Below are 15,999 nucleotides of genomic sequence, written 5' to 3'. Positions count from 1 at the left end.
TATGAGCACACAACCCAGACTTTCTCAAACAGATTGGCCAGGGAGGGAAGGAAAAAAAAATGTACTACTTTTTGGAGAAAAAAAAATGTGAGGAATGCAGAGTTTTCTTTTCAGTAGCTTAATAGCTTATTGCCATTCACTAGAATGAACACACACAGAGATGTATCTGCAGACATCTGAAGCTATTTGCTGGTGAGCTTTGTGCTACAGAAAGCACTGTAAGTATACACACATAAGTTCTTCGTGTATGTTCTGTTAGTATTTTTCTGTTGCTACTGTTAYGCTGTGATGAAACTTTTTTGGAAAGCTGAGGTTCAGCAAGGAGAAAATCAGGTAGTCTAGTCAGGGTTATCCTCAGAGGCTKTTTAAAACTATAATTCCCATAAAAAGAGGAATGAAAATTCCTCTGAAATCCAGTTCCAAGCCTGTTCTTTGGCCTTGAATATAGAGCCCAGTCAACCACAAACATTCCTTCTTGACTGTGTCCCTAACCACCAAACTATACTGCTGCCTCATTGTAGAAGGAAAAGAACGAAAGTTAACCCTGATATTAGTGATGACCATGTAGTACTCCTGCACTGAGTTCCTGTGCTATGCATGTCTTTTTTTATATGTCACGTCATGTAAATATGCAACCTGATGGATGTCATTTTCTCGTATACATGGGTTCATTCTTTGCACGTTCCAATCCCTGATACTAAGGAGATGGAAGGCTAGCTTCAAGCACTGTTATCCCAAGGATAGGAAATAAAATGCATCTGTAATATTTTTAAGCAAGCAATTTTTAAGCAATTTTTTTCAACTTTTAACATGTTTCCCACTGATCTGAGTTGCAGATTATTTGACTTCTTTACTGCACCTTGTCTTGGCTAGCACAAAGCAGATTATTTGACTTCTTTACTGCACCTTGTCTTGGCTAGCACAAAGATTTAGGGCAATCAGAAAAACAGTAAATCAGTTCAACCCAAAAGATTTTCAATTTGCAGAAACAAAAAGTTTTACATAGCTTGTGCCTAATCATCRCTACTTTTGGTCTAAGATAAGCATTTTAGCCTTCCTCCCTGCCCCTTTTTCACGGTGTTACTACAACCTCTCCAGGAATAGATTAAAAATTCTTGGYCTTAAGCAGTTGTGCTGGTGGAAATTTGCAGTAATTGTCTTTCCCATAGTTTAAACTATCATTTTGGATTACATCTTGCAGTTCACAGAGTAGAAACCCAGAAAAAGATAAAACGCCTCTTTGAAGCTGAACTATGATTATGTGATAGGCAGTTAATGTATAAAAATAAGTATTTGAGTGAGCTTTTAATTTTAATGGGCTTCTAAATGGGCCAAATGTAAGCTCTGGGATGGTAAGTGCTCTCTCAAACCTTATTCCTCATATGCRTCTCTTCCTTATTTTCATTCTTTGCATCTAGTTAAGATAAACTGACTTGCACCATTTTTCAAAGTGCAAAGATTTCAGGTAAAGAGTCAATGAACTATAAATATTTTAAGAGACCTTCAGCAGTTTTTTTAAATCCTCACAAATTTATGATTTTTGGCACTGATTGCAGTGATTAATTTGATGACTTTAATGAAGACTGCAATCCAGCGAGCCCAGCAGATATTTCTGGGTTTGCTTCACTGGGAACTTTCTGGATTCTTCTTCATTCATTCCCAGGAACTAAAACCCAATTTTAGCAAAGTGCTGATGAGTGAATCAGCAACAACAAGGCTGAAATAAGTCCCCATTTCCACAGTCCTTAAAATGTTCAGCATTGCAGACATATAACAGCYGAAGTTCCCAAAAGAAGGATGGGAAACATACAATCGGTTCTCAACAGACTTGTGGTATTTCCTGCACTTGGCTGGCACAGAAATATCATCTCTCTCTCAGGATTTGGGCACTGCCAAGTTGGAACCTGGGAAAAAGGCAATCTTTTGCAGTGACAATAAAAGGGAAACTTGCTTTGAGTCAGGATTTTGTCTAGGTTTTATTARTTTAGTTCTCTATATATTTTGCTCTTTCACTATCCAGGGCTGCTTGCATCACCTTACATTGCCATCAAATGTTAACCCTACAACTGAGATTATAACGTGAAAGCTGACTGTGTAACTTGGAGTTCCTTGTCTTCCCCCTGTTTACTTAGGTAGAGGTGGGGTTTTTTTGAAAAGGAAGAAATGAGCAGAAGGATAGGAATGGCAAGGGAAAGCCAGGAACACACTTAGGAGTGCCTAACGCTTCTCTTTGACCTTTTAACTCTACTCTTCTTTGATTTTTAAACTCATGTCCATTATATGGACATTATGTACMCACATGGACATTATATGCCCACTATAATCTCCACCCCTGACTTTGGGATAAGATATTCCTCACAGTGCAGCACCTAATGCTCACACTAATATAGTTCAGTAAGTTGTGCACGGAGAATGGGAAGACAACTTCATTCTCGGGTACCAGACTATCAGTGTAAGTACCACTGGACTAAGCTGAAGCAACCTTCCTGCTCTCTCTAACACAACGCATAGTATATGCTGTTTAAGATTACCCATTAAATGCTATGCTACCATAATCATGCTACCATTGTTAAGGACTACTATTTTATACATACACACACACACAAACACACACACACATATATATCAGATGTTAAAGACTACCACTGTATGTCAAGACTATCATTTTACTGTGGAACAGTTCTGCATTAGAAACTCAAGTGTTCTGCAAATATCGAGAAGCACCTGTTCTAACTTGCACTGATAAAGCAACAATTATTTTTATTATTTGGGCAAGGAAACTCTCACCCACTGAATACATGATTCTTCCATTTTTCCAGATCACAGGTAAAAACGCGCCAGAATGACTAGCAATCACACAGGCTGCCATTACTGCCTGCAGTCTCTTTGTGGGAGGAAATATGCATTGAGGGAAGAAAACGCTTATTGTGTTCCATGTTACGACAGCTTATTTGCCAACTCCTGYGAAGAGTGCAAGCAACCTATTGAGTGCGATTCCAAGGTAAGGACTCAGCTTTATCTTGCTGCTGCTTGTTAAATTACAGATAAATCCCATTTCTTTAAGGTATCAGGTCTTCTGCRTATCCCTGTGCTGGTGAAGAGACCCAAGCACAGCCATTGCACCATTGTGCATCCATGCACAGCAGGGAGGACCACTCAGTGCYGACTTGGGATAGGAAAGCTCAGGGACAAACACTAGGGAATCTACACTTACGTGCACTTGATAAACACAAATATAGRGTGAGACTCATATAGCGGTTTTTGGTTGACATGCTGGATTCTGTCCTTCCTCTGCACTTACTTCCTAGCTGCAAAGACCACACAATGCTTGAGGGGTAGCAGGGCTGCTGATGTACCATGAAAAAAACAGAATTATTTAATCCATATCCATAGTACTTCTAAGTATTTCTGGTGCAAAATGGCACTTATCAAGGTTTATATATCYGGTCAGGTGTGAGGCAGAGGACTTCAAGCACATGCTTCCAGGATTTGGCATTCATTACATACTCATCTGCTTGAGAAGATAGAGAAATTAGGACTTTCCTAAAGGCTGCAACTGTCAGAGATCAGTAKCTTACGTTCAWACCCTGGCACGATTCCCACACAACRTATTTCCTAGGCTTCTTTGCCTCAGGGGCCCCTGGATTCTCTCAGTGTATTTTAATGTCTACTTCAACACACATCCCATCTCCAATTGCTAGATCAGAAAGTGTTCRTTGAGCTTGTTACATTCTTTGAATTTCATTCAGTGACACACATGGATGTGTTTTTGATGCCTGCTTGTTATGTCCYCCATTCTATTAACAAATGTATTGGTTAGAGGAATTTTTTGGCCTACAGAAAACCCACATTTGAAGGTTTACCTAACTTCAAGCAAGTATTCCTACTTGTTTGGGTGTTCAGTCCCCTAACTGTTGGGCCAGAGGGGGCTCTGAATTCACTCTCTGTGCGCTGTCCTGTTGTCTGTGCGCTGGATCACAGGAAAGGATTGACTGGTGAAAATCATGAGTGGAAAAAAGCACCTGCCTGTGGCCCAGAGTGAGGTATTAGGTGTTTCTGAAGTGCTAGGGTACCATTCCCCTGTCCACTCTCACTCGCGCAGCTCCCCTGAAGGGCAAGCACATCCTGTGGGTCACGCTGGACACCCACCCTTGAAAACTGATGTGCGGTGATTAGGTCCTAAGCAAATGTTATAGTTGCAGTTTCTGGCTGTTCTCCAGTCTGTAGGTGAGGGGTGATGTGTTTCACTGAGCAGAAGGGATTCTGACTCCTTCTTTACACTGCCATTCTGGTTTGGATTTGTTTTTTTTTTTTACTTTGGAGGGTGGTTCTTGCAACAGCAGAAAAGAAGTTATATAAAATTTTGATTTAATTTTCTCTTTACTGTCCTGCATAGCTGTAACTTTCTTTTACCTTATCTGTGGGTAATTCAGTGGATTGGGTTGAATGAAACTTTAGAATTTGAGAGCTGCCCACAGAAAATTATTTTAACTATATAGTATAATTTACTTTTACTGCAGCTACTCACATACAGAAATCAAGCTGAAAAGAAACCATATTTACACTTTTATGTTATACCTTCCATCCTTGGAAACAAAGTACCTTTTAATTTTAACTTAATTCCTTGCTTACCTTGCTTGTCTCATAGGTGACATGTTAGTGACTGTCTTCCAGGACTTTGCTTTCCTTTCCCTTCTCCCCTTTTTTAAGAACATTAATAATATGAGTTCTTCTATTCTCTTTGTCAGGGTTTCCCCCACCCTTTATTTCAATTTACAGCCTGTATATTTGACTTTGAATTTTAGGGCCAGATGAATACTGTACAAACACCTTTTGTCTTTCYGAGCTCAGTATGTACCTTCTCCCCATGCTTGCTTTGCCTATGTTCATTTGGAATAAAAGGTCATACAGTTATTAAAACAAGCCTCTCAGGAAGCCTCTCCAGCCAATGMACCTCATGGTGCTCAAAGCACATGCCATGAGCACAGCTCAGGGCTGTAAAGGAAGCATCAAAGGAAAATGCTGATTTGGATGAAAATTGTCCTCAAACTCTAACTGGCCATTTCAACAGTAAACTTGCATCTGTAGCCCCAGACAGGGTCATCCGGAGAACACATGATTGGGTTGACAAATTCCACCTTTAAAATTTAAAATTAAGTGATAGGAGCAGCAATCATTAATAAAAAAAACAAGTCTTTGGACTGAATGGAAGGGAAAATTGGGACAAAAATACTGCAGGAGTAACATGAAAGGGGTGCAACAGGCCAGGGTCAGCTTGGAAAACAACCCAGAGATCTGTCGGTGTTTGCCCCTTGCAGTACCAAGGTGCTAGGGCTTTGCTCTCTTCCTCCCCTTCTTCCCCGTTCTTTTGCCTCCAGCTGCTCTGTGGTGATAGCCTGTTTTTTAGAAACTTGAGCAACCAAAAGAAGCAAGTGCTCAGCACCTCCTAAAATGCAGCCTGGAGTGTATTTCACTTCCTGTTTCAATACTTTAAAGAGAGGGGTACTGACAAAGGAGAAAAATTAGACTGGATTTGTGCGTTTTTGTGCTTCGTTCATTATTTATAAAGAAGACCTGGAAGGATCTGGTTTATTTTGAAGGGGTTTTTCTTTTTTCTTGGTGGTGACAGTGGTAATGTGCATTTTCCCCCTGTTTTTTTAACCTTGGAAAAATAAAATCTGCTATTTGCTCTTTATTTGAATTCTTAGTGGAGGTCTCATACATATGCTGTTAGCTTTCTTGGCCCTTAAGCCTGCTGAGTCTTAAACAAACAGCTTTCTGCCAACTTTTTATGGGGAGTTATATTAGGTGTAAACAAAAGCAATGTTTTTTTTAAATAATCTTCATAAGAATCATTTCTTCCTCAAATAATGAGGTTTTAAATGCTTATTCTCTACAATAACATGACCTTCCTTTAGTCCTCTATAGTGTCAACTGGAAAAAAAAAGTGGTGATGTTAAAAAATAGATGAAATTCTAGTTAGAAGTCTGTAGAGTATGCGCGCCTTGTCAGGCGGTCTGTGCATATTAGAAAAGATTAACTATTTGCTTCCACTTGAAGGCCAACTTTGAAATATGAAATGGTTCTTCCAGTAAAAGCTTGTCTCTGATGCTAAATGCGAAAAGACAGTTGCTTGTGCTAAAGCAGGTCTTAATGGCCTGTACAAGAGATCTACAAAACATCCTGACACAGCAGCTTTGAGTACTTATCTTCGACCAGGCTTTCTGCCAGATACACATGTAAATGCTATTCAAGTGCTCTTCATTTTGCACTTTTTTTTTTTCTAGGAGAAGCTGGGGGGAAAGAACACTGTAAGGAAATACCTTCACTAACATGGACTTACTTTTTCCAAGGACTTGGCCTACAAAGGCCGTCACTGGCATGAGGCGTGCTTCAAGTGTGCCAAATGCAATCGCTCTCTGGTGGAGAAGCCGTTCGCTGCCAAGGATGAGCTCTTGCTGTGTACTGAATGCTACTCGGATGAGTACTCATCTAAGTGTTTCCACTGCCAGAAGACTATTATGCCAGGTAAGACACCAGGGACCCTTTAGTGAAAAATGAAACCATAATTTTAATTAAAAGCTCATCCTTGAATAAGCAAGCTACAAAGTCCCTGACATTCAGAGCAGCTTTCAGGTGACTACTTCTCCTTCAGGTAGTACCCTCCTAGCAGTAAATGGAGGGATGACAGACATCTCTGTCCAGTACTGATGGCATTTATGAATCCTTACAAGAAAATAGAGTTTAAAAAACAATAAAATGTGCTCCTGTTGAGTTCTTGACTYTGCTTGCAGTTTTCAGGAAACATACCCCACTGCCAGTGTATGTAGACAAACGGAGCTACTGCTAGCACGAGTGCCAGACTAGACAAGACATCTGCGTTTCATTTGTCACGTTGTCAGGATTTTGAGTATCAGACCTGGCTCACGTTCTTTATAAACCATTTGTTTTGCTCAGAAATATTTTTTGCTTAAATTGTCAAAACATGATGTTCTATGTTCAAATCATTATCAACACTGTTGCCGAAAAGAGCACATATACAGATGTGTTTATGATAGGATTACTTCTTGCCATAAGCAACTTAGAAAATTCCACACTTTTAAATAAACTACTTCTCAGCTTTCGATCATGTCTGTTCAGGACATCCTCTAGTGCTTTCACTGTTTCCACAACAGTAAAGCTAATGCAGCAGAGAGACTGCCTAAAAGCTGCCTCTTCAGAGCCATGTAAGGGCAGCAACAGCAGCCAAACACACAACATGGAATAGCTGGTCTAGGCAAGTGAGTCCCAGACGTTTGGAACAGTGAACTACTCTCAGTCCTTAAACTTTTTTACAGATCATCAGCATATCCTTAAGGAGCTAACCAATTCATAAACTAAATGCTTCAGTATAGTTCCAAACACCAGCTGCAAACTATCTGCTATGGCCTCATAACCATTGATCTGGGAACCACTAGCCAAGGACATCAGTAAATGTAGCAAGTTCGTTTTTCAGTAGATCTTCATGCCAAACAATAAGGTCTAGTCCGCACGGATTTGTTGGCTCAGTATAAAGGTTATCGGTGTATTGTTCAACCCGGAGCACTGATGCAGTTATCAGCTTTCACAATTTATTTCCTTTTCATTGTCAGTGTAGACAAAYGTTGCAATATTGTTGTGTTCAGTTCAGGGGTGATACACTGCTTAGATTTGATATAATTAAAGCAATGTTATCTAATAGATAAACCTTACCAGGTGTGACCAGAACAGCACCAGAAGACAGTGGGTTTTGCATTATTGTCCACTAACATCTTTTAACCCCGCAGTCCGGGAAGCAAGCGTTCCTGGGTTAACCASTTGTACCAAAATTCTCTTTTTCCTGTGGAAAGGATTGTACGGCACCCATGTCCTCCTCTCTCCGCAGTCCAGCGTTACCAGAGGGGGAGCAAGCTGTAATGAGAATCACTGAAAAAATCATTCTCAGATGTATATGCATATATCTTAGAAGAATATATCTCCATTAAAGTGTGTAGTGCACCTGTTTTCAAAGTAAAGTGCTCTGAAGCTCCTCTGGCAGACGTTTAACTAAGTGACATTCTTTTGAGATTGCATCTGACATTACAGTGGAACAAAACATCCAGTTGAGCAGGAGAAAAAAGAACTGTCCATCTAGAATGAAAATGATGAACTGTAAGAAGACACTGTATAGTCTGCTTTTTCACAGAAGATACTTACTTTAAGAAAAAKAACATTGCCAGCTTACTATGATCAAGATAAATAATGCATGTATGGATGAAGGAGACTTAGTTTAAGGAAGGCAAGAGACAGGAGATTAATAGATGTGCTAAATATCTAAGCAAATTCATCCTTAATTTATAGAAGTGCTGTGTACCTGAACATTATCACTGATTTGACTAGCCTGAGAGAAACTCTGAGCCACCAAAGCATATCACAGAAAAGTTWTCCTAAAACATTTATATAATTAAGTATTCTAAAATCACAGTTTAGGCAAATTAACATGTTTTTTTTCCAGGAAAGCATACAGCACATGTACTCTTGCAGTTAAGCATATACTTAGAAACTGTATTAAATTGGGGTTAAGTGCTTTCTTGGTTAATACAACTAATATTGAGATAGAAGATTTTAAAAAAGAGTCTTCTCACCTTATAAAACACATTACAAGGCTATGTTTTGGGGTGTTGTTTGCTTGGCTTCTGCAGGTTCCCGTAAAATGGAATTTAAAGGAAGCTCCTGGCATGAATCCTGTTTTGTTTGCCAGTATTGCCGGCAACCATTGGGAACAAAACCGCTGATCACCAAGGACAATGAGAATTACTGYGTTCCTTGCTTTGAGAAGCAATTTGCTCACTATTGCTACTCTTGTAAAAAGGTAATTAAATGTACAACGAAAAAATAATTTCAAAGTACTACCGTGTTATTTTTAGTCAGGTCAAAGCCAGGTTGTCCGACAGCAGAAACAGTGCCAGTGAGGACTGTTTCTGTAATCTTTAGAGTGTATGTTTGAAATTACCTCTGCAAATCCATACTTTCATTCTCAACTACAGGTTTAAAGTATAGGTCTCCATCAGGGAACAGGGAACAAAGAGATTATCAACAGAGCACATGATTTCTTCTATTTGTTCTTTTTGGATAGTCTGTAAAAAGACCATGGATAAACTATGCAGTTASGTACTAGGGCTTATGAGGACAGGTCACAAAGCTAAACAAAAGTTCAGACTGTATGCTTAACAAGCTTTAACAAAGTAAGAGCATAATTAACTTTTTTTTTGTTTGTTGTTTGTGACTTATTTTGCTGTTAACTTTTTCTGTCAATATACAATATTTTTAGTGGCTTAGAATGTTTTWCTAAAAGCAGGTAAGGAGCAGGAGAAAATGATCTTGAAATCAACAGAACTTACCCGTTGTCTAAATCTAAAGTATATATTCGTAATTGCTGATAGATGCTTTACAGGAGTGCCTGGATGTTGCTTAATCTCTCTAACAGGTATTCATACTACCTGTTYTAAAGTATTTAGCATAGATGCATATGTTAGAAGCTTGTAGTCTGTTTTTTTTTGTCATTGGAGCTCCCAAGATGTTTGAGATAGCACCTGGGAGGAYATAGGGAACTTAAAGCTCCCAGTCTAATCACTAAGTCATATGGCTAAAACTGGAGATGTGGAGACACTAAAAGTGACCTGTTCACTGGGATATCTGTAAAATCCAGAGTCCAAGTCTGTTGTGAAGAGTGCTATATTTGTAACTAATACCCACCTTTGTGGAAGCCAGCAACCCTTTTTCTGAGAGCAAAGCTAGATCAAAATGGCAGGGGGGCCGATACTGAGGACAGGATACACTGAGGGAAAGACACACTATCTAACTTTAGATAGCTGACCTAGATGCCTCTTCTCCATAACTATGCAATATTGTTCATGAAGTGGGATTGGACCATCTAAATTGCCTGGTGAACTAACAGTAAGAGCAGGAAGGGCAACTTTCCTTTGGCATCTAAGTTGGACACCAAAAGCTAAGAGTAGCAATGTTACTGTCSTCCTCTAATTAATAATGATATAAGCTTGATTATATTTGAAATAAATTTATTGATTAAAACAAATACTTYAGGGTTCTTTTGTTATTGATTATAACTTTTAAAGAAGATTGTATTTTACACATGTAAATTGTGAAAAAGCTGCCTCTATTGGTAACAGCTTATCTGCACAGAGAAGCATCTCCCTTGCAAACATTTATCAGATATATTTGCATATAGACTCAAACTACCTAAGTGGAGGAAAGCATTAACAACATTCTTATTTGTTTTGCTCCTGACATGTATCAGACATATTCAGATTAAGTAATATTCAGTTGTGATAATAAAAGTCAAATAGTGTCCCACCATTTCACTATATGATGCTTTCCCTGTGGGTACCAGAAAAATTGATTTCATATGTATTATCTTTTTATTCTCCCTTATATAAACAAATCAATTCAGACCTCCTTTGATTTCTTCTGATTTAAAACTGCCTCTAATTGATGAAAACTCTCAGAGCAATGCACTATTCTAGTTTAGGAAGATGTTTTAAGCTGCTGTCTGTGACATAATTTCATTTATTCTTTAATGCCACTATTATTTTGGAAGCAAAGGTAATTTTTCTTCACTTCATAAAAGTACTTCTAAATATTCCTGTATCTCTACATTTAGTCTTCAACTTGCACTAAATGATCACCTGAAAAATATAGTCATTCTGCTCTATATTTATCAGAAGACTTGAGGTCAGCAACTTTTTTATGTGAAATAATCAGGATTGGCTTCTTAAAAATTCTAAGGCTGCAAATAGGCCTCATCATACTTAACAGATAGAAACAATTTTGCTATGTAAACTTTCATCAACTCGCATAAATAAGAACTGAGCCTGAAGAGATTAAATTGCTAAACTGCAGTCTTGAATTTGATGCCAGATAAAGAACATTTCAGATTTTGAGGTGCTATTGTGAACACAAATGAGAGTTAGAAGTAGCCCAATACTGGAATACCAAAGAGTTTTGGAATGATTTAAGTTTTTTATTGGCTAGCATCATCCAGTATTATTCATTCTTTATTTTTCTGAAACTGTATTTCCCAGGGAAACTCTATGGTTCTTCTGTTTTTACTTATACAAGTTTCTCCAACTTTATCTCCTCCTAGTCCAGCTATGCATGCATTTATATGTTGTCATACATGACTTGACAGTGGAGAGACCATGTTATAGCTCATCTTTATTTCCAAATAAACTGCTCTATACAGTCTCTCACAATTTCTGTGAAACCTGCTTTTCACCACATATACAGATACAACAGAGCATTTGGAAATTTCATTCTTCAGCCACAACCAGAGGCGAGATCTGAGTGAGTTGCAGGGAATGAGAACTTTGATGACATTGATAAATCTTTCTTCTTCTGACAGCATAGATCTCTTTCCTATCTCATTTCAGCTTCTCTGCTGGCTCTTTCCTCATCCTTAAAATAGGACTCAGTGGCAGTTTTGAGACAGCAAATTGCCAGTTCCAATATGAGATCAACCCATAATCTCAAATCAGTTCTATCATCCACTGTCACTAAGAATTGCTCTTCTGAGCAGCTGCCTGATACTGAGCCTTTCTGCATATGTGTAATAGAAGAATTTTATAACAAGCTTACCTTTTTGCTACAAATACTGAGGTTATTTTAGCTGGGCCTGTTTAGCCTGGGGAAGAGAAGACTGAGGGGGGATCTTCTCAATGTGTACAAGTACCTGAAGGGAGGGTGTCAAGGGGAGGGGGACAAACTCTTTTCAGTTGTCCCATGTGACAGGACAAGAGACAATGGGCAGAAAGTGAACCACAGGCAGTTCTGCCTGACCGTGAGGGGGAATTTCTTCCCTGTGAGAGTGACGGAGCACTGGACCAGGTTGCCCAGAGAGGTTGTGGAGTCTCCTTCTCTGGAGATCTTCAAGGCCCGCCTGGATGCAACCCTGTCTAACATGCTCTAGGTGACCCTGCTGAGCAGAGGGTTGGACTAGATGATCTCTAGAGGTCCCTTCCAACCTTACCGATTCTATGATTTTGTGATGAAAATCAAGAATAACAAAACAATGACATGTATAGCTCAACCAGAGTTAGCTGAAGTTGATATTCCAAATGAATAAAATTGAGATGACCACACACTCTCTCTTTGCTTGTGCCTATCAGAAATCAAAAAAAAAAAAAAAAAAAAAAAAAAAAAAAAAAAAAAAAAAAAAAAAAAGGATTTATGAGAGCATAAATAATCCTTCATTTAGACTTCATTTAGAACTTAATAGCTACCTGAGCTGCTGAAATAATGATAGGTTCAACGGCTCATGATCCATACCTTTGTTTCATTGCGGTTTGCTTTCCGTTAATGCATTAGGCGATAACTTCTGGGGGAGTGACCTACCACGATCAGCCTTGGCATAATGAATGTTTTTTGTGTGCTGGGTGTAAAATTCAGCTGTCTGGACAAAGGTTTATTTCCAAAGATGAGTATCCATACTGTGAAGATTGTTTCGCCAAATTATACGCAAAGAAGTGTGCTGCTTGCAAGAAACCCATTACAGGTGAGTCTAACATTTTAGATTGGACCAGACACTGAGCCATCATCAGTCTTCTATCAAATCAGATCTTTACTTTAAAAAAAAACAGCCTGAAAAATAGTCCCTTCATGATGAAAGAGTGAAGGAGTTAACTATTASAGAGATCCCTTGTTATATGTAACATGTCTTGCTAGGACATACTGATCACACCAGTCTCCTTGCTACTGAGGAATTTTTTATGTACTGAAAGGAGTTTCACTATGATTTGTTTTAGTGTCTTGTACAGTCYTAAAGTGGAAGACCTTCAGATGACATTAAAAATCATCCTTAATAATATAAAAGAGAGGGAATTTCTTGGCTTCTCCCCAGACAGTGTGGTAGTTGGTGTGACTTTGTTTTTCAATACAGAAGTGATAAGATTGGAGGTGAATTTGATTAACTGCCTGTTGGTATGATACCTATATCAAATTAGAGAATTTGACAAGATAATGAATACTCAATCAAATTGGCAYAATTTTACCAAAATACATTAAAAAGTAATGCTTTATTTCAGATATTTATGCTAGGAACTCCATAATCTGCAAATTTTCCAAATCTCCCACACTGAAGAAACTTAATTGAAATAATTAAATTTCACTCAGTGCTGTATAGAAACTATATATATCTACACATTGCAAATGACTTTAATGAAAGTTTTTTGGGAAGATCTGCAAACCTTAATAGGCATTCGAATAAACTTGCCCCTGTTCAGAGTTCATAATGAGATATGAAAACAGGCAAGTGACTTGTGATTTTACTTAAAGTGTTTCTCACTATCTTAAATTTTAACTTTTTTTTCCTACTCTGCTGATAAACAAAAAGAATATTTTAACCTGTAAATTTTGTTTGTTTGTTTGCTATATGAATAGCAATATGACCATGCATTAGAAAACAATCTTTCTTTTCTGAACCACATCAAGAGGTAATGAATTCACATCTTCTTTCTCATTTCTCTTTCAGCTCTCGGAGGTGCCAAATTTATCTCATTTGAGGAGCGCCAGTGGCATGGAGAGTGCTTTAACTGTGCGAAATGCTCTGTCTCGTTGGTGGGCTTAGGATTCCTCACTCAGCAGGATGATGTCCTTTGTCACAAATGCGGCTCTGCTACATAGTTCTAGAGAGAGCTATACRGCTACTTTATTCTCACTCTACAACCATGTACTTCATTACTGTGCAGTAAGGAAATCAGCTAAAATGCATAATAGTTATTTAGTCATTCAAGTTACTTTCTAACAGCAGTTTAATTATATCATAGTTTTCAGCTATTTATATATAAAAACTAGATAGCTCCATATTGACCAAGAAAACAATTCAAAAAAGATTAGTAGATATTTTAAATCTAACTGCAACAYGCTTCTCCTTGTAACACACTGCACTCTGCTGTTAGAAGCTTAAAAATTTACATTTCATCTCCCATGAACCAAGGAGGAATATGAAAAGTCTATAYGGCATATGACTGGTGATGAGGCTCTAGCACTACTCCACTGATGCAGATTTTGGTGTGGAAAGCCAGACACATGCATTTTTCTGTTGGACCATAGTGTTTATCAGAGCAATGCCCTCCAAACTTYAAGCAAAGAAGCTGCTGGCAAAACAGTTCCCCCAGTATGAGCAGAAGGGGACACTGTTACACAATGGGCCATCACAGAATTTCTTCCATTCCAGGACTAGATGAAGGGATAAAAGGTCATTTTCTTCTCATTACTAAGATTACACCTCAAAAAAAAAAAAAAAAAAAAAAAAAAAAAAAAAAAAAAAAGTTTCCTATGTTCTAGTCATCCAAAAGACTGACAGGTCCTTTCCCAAAATTGGTTGGCTGTACTTAATTTCTCTTTGAGGCATAACTGCTTTAGAACATAAATACATAAACCCGTACTTTGATCTACTGTGAGGTGAGGATCTCCCAAGTCTGGATAGTGCTAAAATACAGTTTCCCTCTTAGYTAATATGCCTTAAGACTCCATCTCCATTGTCTTCATTAGACCTTTAATATCTACCAGAATTTACAGCAAGAGCTGACTCACCCTTGTCCCTTTAAACTTGTACTTTTCCTCCCCTCAAAACCCACTTGTCAGCAATCCAGCCAGTTAGTGACCTATTTCCACATGGTTATGTCTTTGACTCACACTGTATTGCCTTTCTCATAGATATGTGCTTACCTATAGCAGGTTATAAGCTCTTTAGAACCAATATCTAATTCATTTTGCCACGTGCCATATGCATTTGCCAGTATTATGTCAAAAATTTGTAATATTGTCACTGCAAGCTAGGCAGTCCTCGCTTGTGATAGTAGTACAAGGTGTTAGTTTCCAGGCAGTTGGCTTTGAGAGGATTATATCTGCTTGCTGAGCTTCGGAGCTCAAGAGCTATTACTAAAGATCATCTAGAGCAGAGTCACCAGCATTTTTTCTCTTTCTTGCTCCATGCTTGTTACACTTGAATCAAGCCACTGTGGACAGTGCAGATTCTGTGCCACTCAGCACTATTTTAGTCCTAACCTTGTATGTCTTCAAATCATACRTTCTCTTTTAGATTCTGATCGTAAGTGCATGGAGCTATTCTGCAAACCTGAGTGGGCTTTTTTTGTAATAAAGACAGCCATTGCATGAAGTASAAAAGTGAGGAGAAAAAAAAGAAAGAACACGTGAGCATAGCCAAGCCAGAGCTGAACTGCAGTAGCATAAAATCAATATAGATAATGACTGACCAGCAAGTACATAGCACTGTTTTTAGTCAATAAAATATTGATCTTTTGCTCTGTGTGGTGTTCATTTTTGTTTTTCAGTCTCTTCTGTCACGGCAGCTTTTATTGGAGTTTGGATTTTGATTAGTTTATGCCTTTTCATTTTATCCCAGCTGTTTCCTTTTCTATTCTCACATCTCACATGGCTGATACAGGCTCTTGGTAAGACTTAGATTCCCATAGATAGCATTAAGTTGCACCACCTGGAAAAAAAAAAAAAAAAAGTCCACAGTTATGCATGTTGTTCTAAAAATGTGCACTAAAAAATGAAATCAGACCATTAGTAAGTGTCAAATGACTTCGATTGTTAAATGAAAAATGATGAATCACAAGAAGCAGCTGTGGCTGTGGGGTGCACCTTTCATTTTTGTTGCATGAAATAACGTTCAGCAAGATACAAGAATGTGGTTTGGGCCCTTTTATCAATCTTGTCCAAACAATGTTCTAGCTTAATTACAAACTGATGCAAGAACTGGAGGGCAGAATCCTAAGACACAACATAGCCACAGATCAGACTCTCCGATCACGATAATCCCATCCTTCCAGCCTTAACATTCAGGAAAATGAAATTCTGCTCTGACTCATTAACTAATTATAGTTTTAGAAATACCAACTGAATTATTTACTTTGGCATTAAATATGCTACAATCAACTCTGAAACTGAGCATTTTCA

At 38.3% G+C, this 15,999-nt stretch overlaps 1 protein-coding gene across 2 annotated transcripts in view; it reads left to right on the top strand.

The window, feature by feature from the left end:
* Nucleotides 1-14,393, top strand: part of LOC146590574 (four and a half LIM domains protein 5-like) — a 28,115-nt gene extending 13,722 nt beyond the window's left edge. For both annotated transcript variants that reach the window (XM_085314354.1, XM_085314353.1), the window contains exons 3-7: nucleotides 2,820-3,001; nucleotides 6,354-6,528; nucleotides 8,700-8,869; nucleotides 12,382-12,568; nucleotides 13,544-14,393. In XM_085314354.1, coding sequence (XP_085170480.1) covers nucleotides 2,843-3,001; nucleotides 6,354-6,528; nucleotides 8,700-8,869; nucleotides 12,382-12,568; nucleotides 13,544-13,695 — 843 coding nt within the window. In that variant the 5' untranslated portion in view covers nucleotides 2,820-2,842 and the 3' untranslated portion in view covers nucleotides 13,696-14,393. The remainder of the gene's footprint in view (nucleotides 1-2,819; nucleotides 3,002-6,353; nucleotides 6,529-8,699; nucleotides 8,870-12,381; nucleotides 12,569-13,543) is intronic.
* Nucleotides 14,394-15,999: the final 1,606 nt, after the last annotated feature.

This window comes from Rhea americana, unplaced genomic scaffold (assembly GCF_003343005.1).
Source record: "Rhea americana isolate MKP2758 unplaced genomic scaffold, rheAme1 scaffold_400, whole genome shotgun sequence".
In the NCBI taxonomy this organism is placed as follows: Eukaryota; Metazoa; Chordata; class Aves; order Rheiformes; family Rheidae; genus Rhea; species Rhea americana.
The sequence above is the reverse complement of the archived record's forward strand: the minus strand, read 5'-3'. Positions and strand labels throughout refer to the sequence as shown.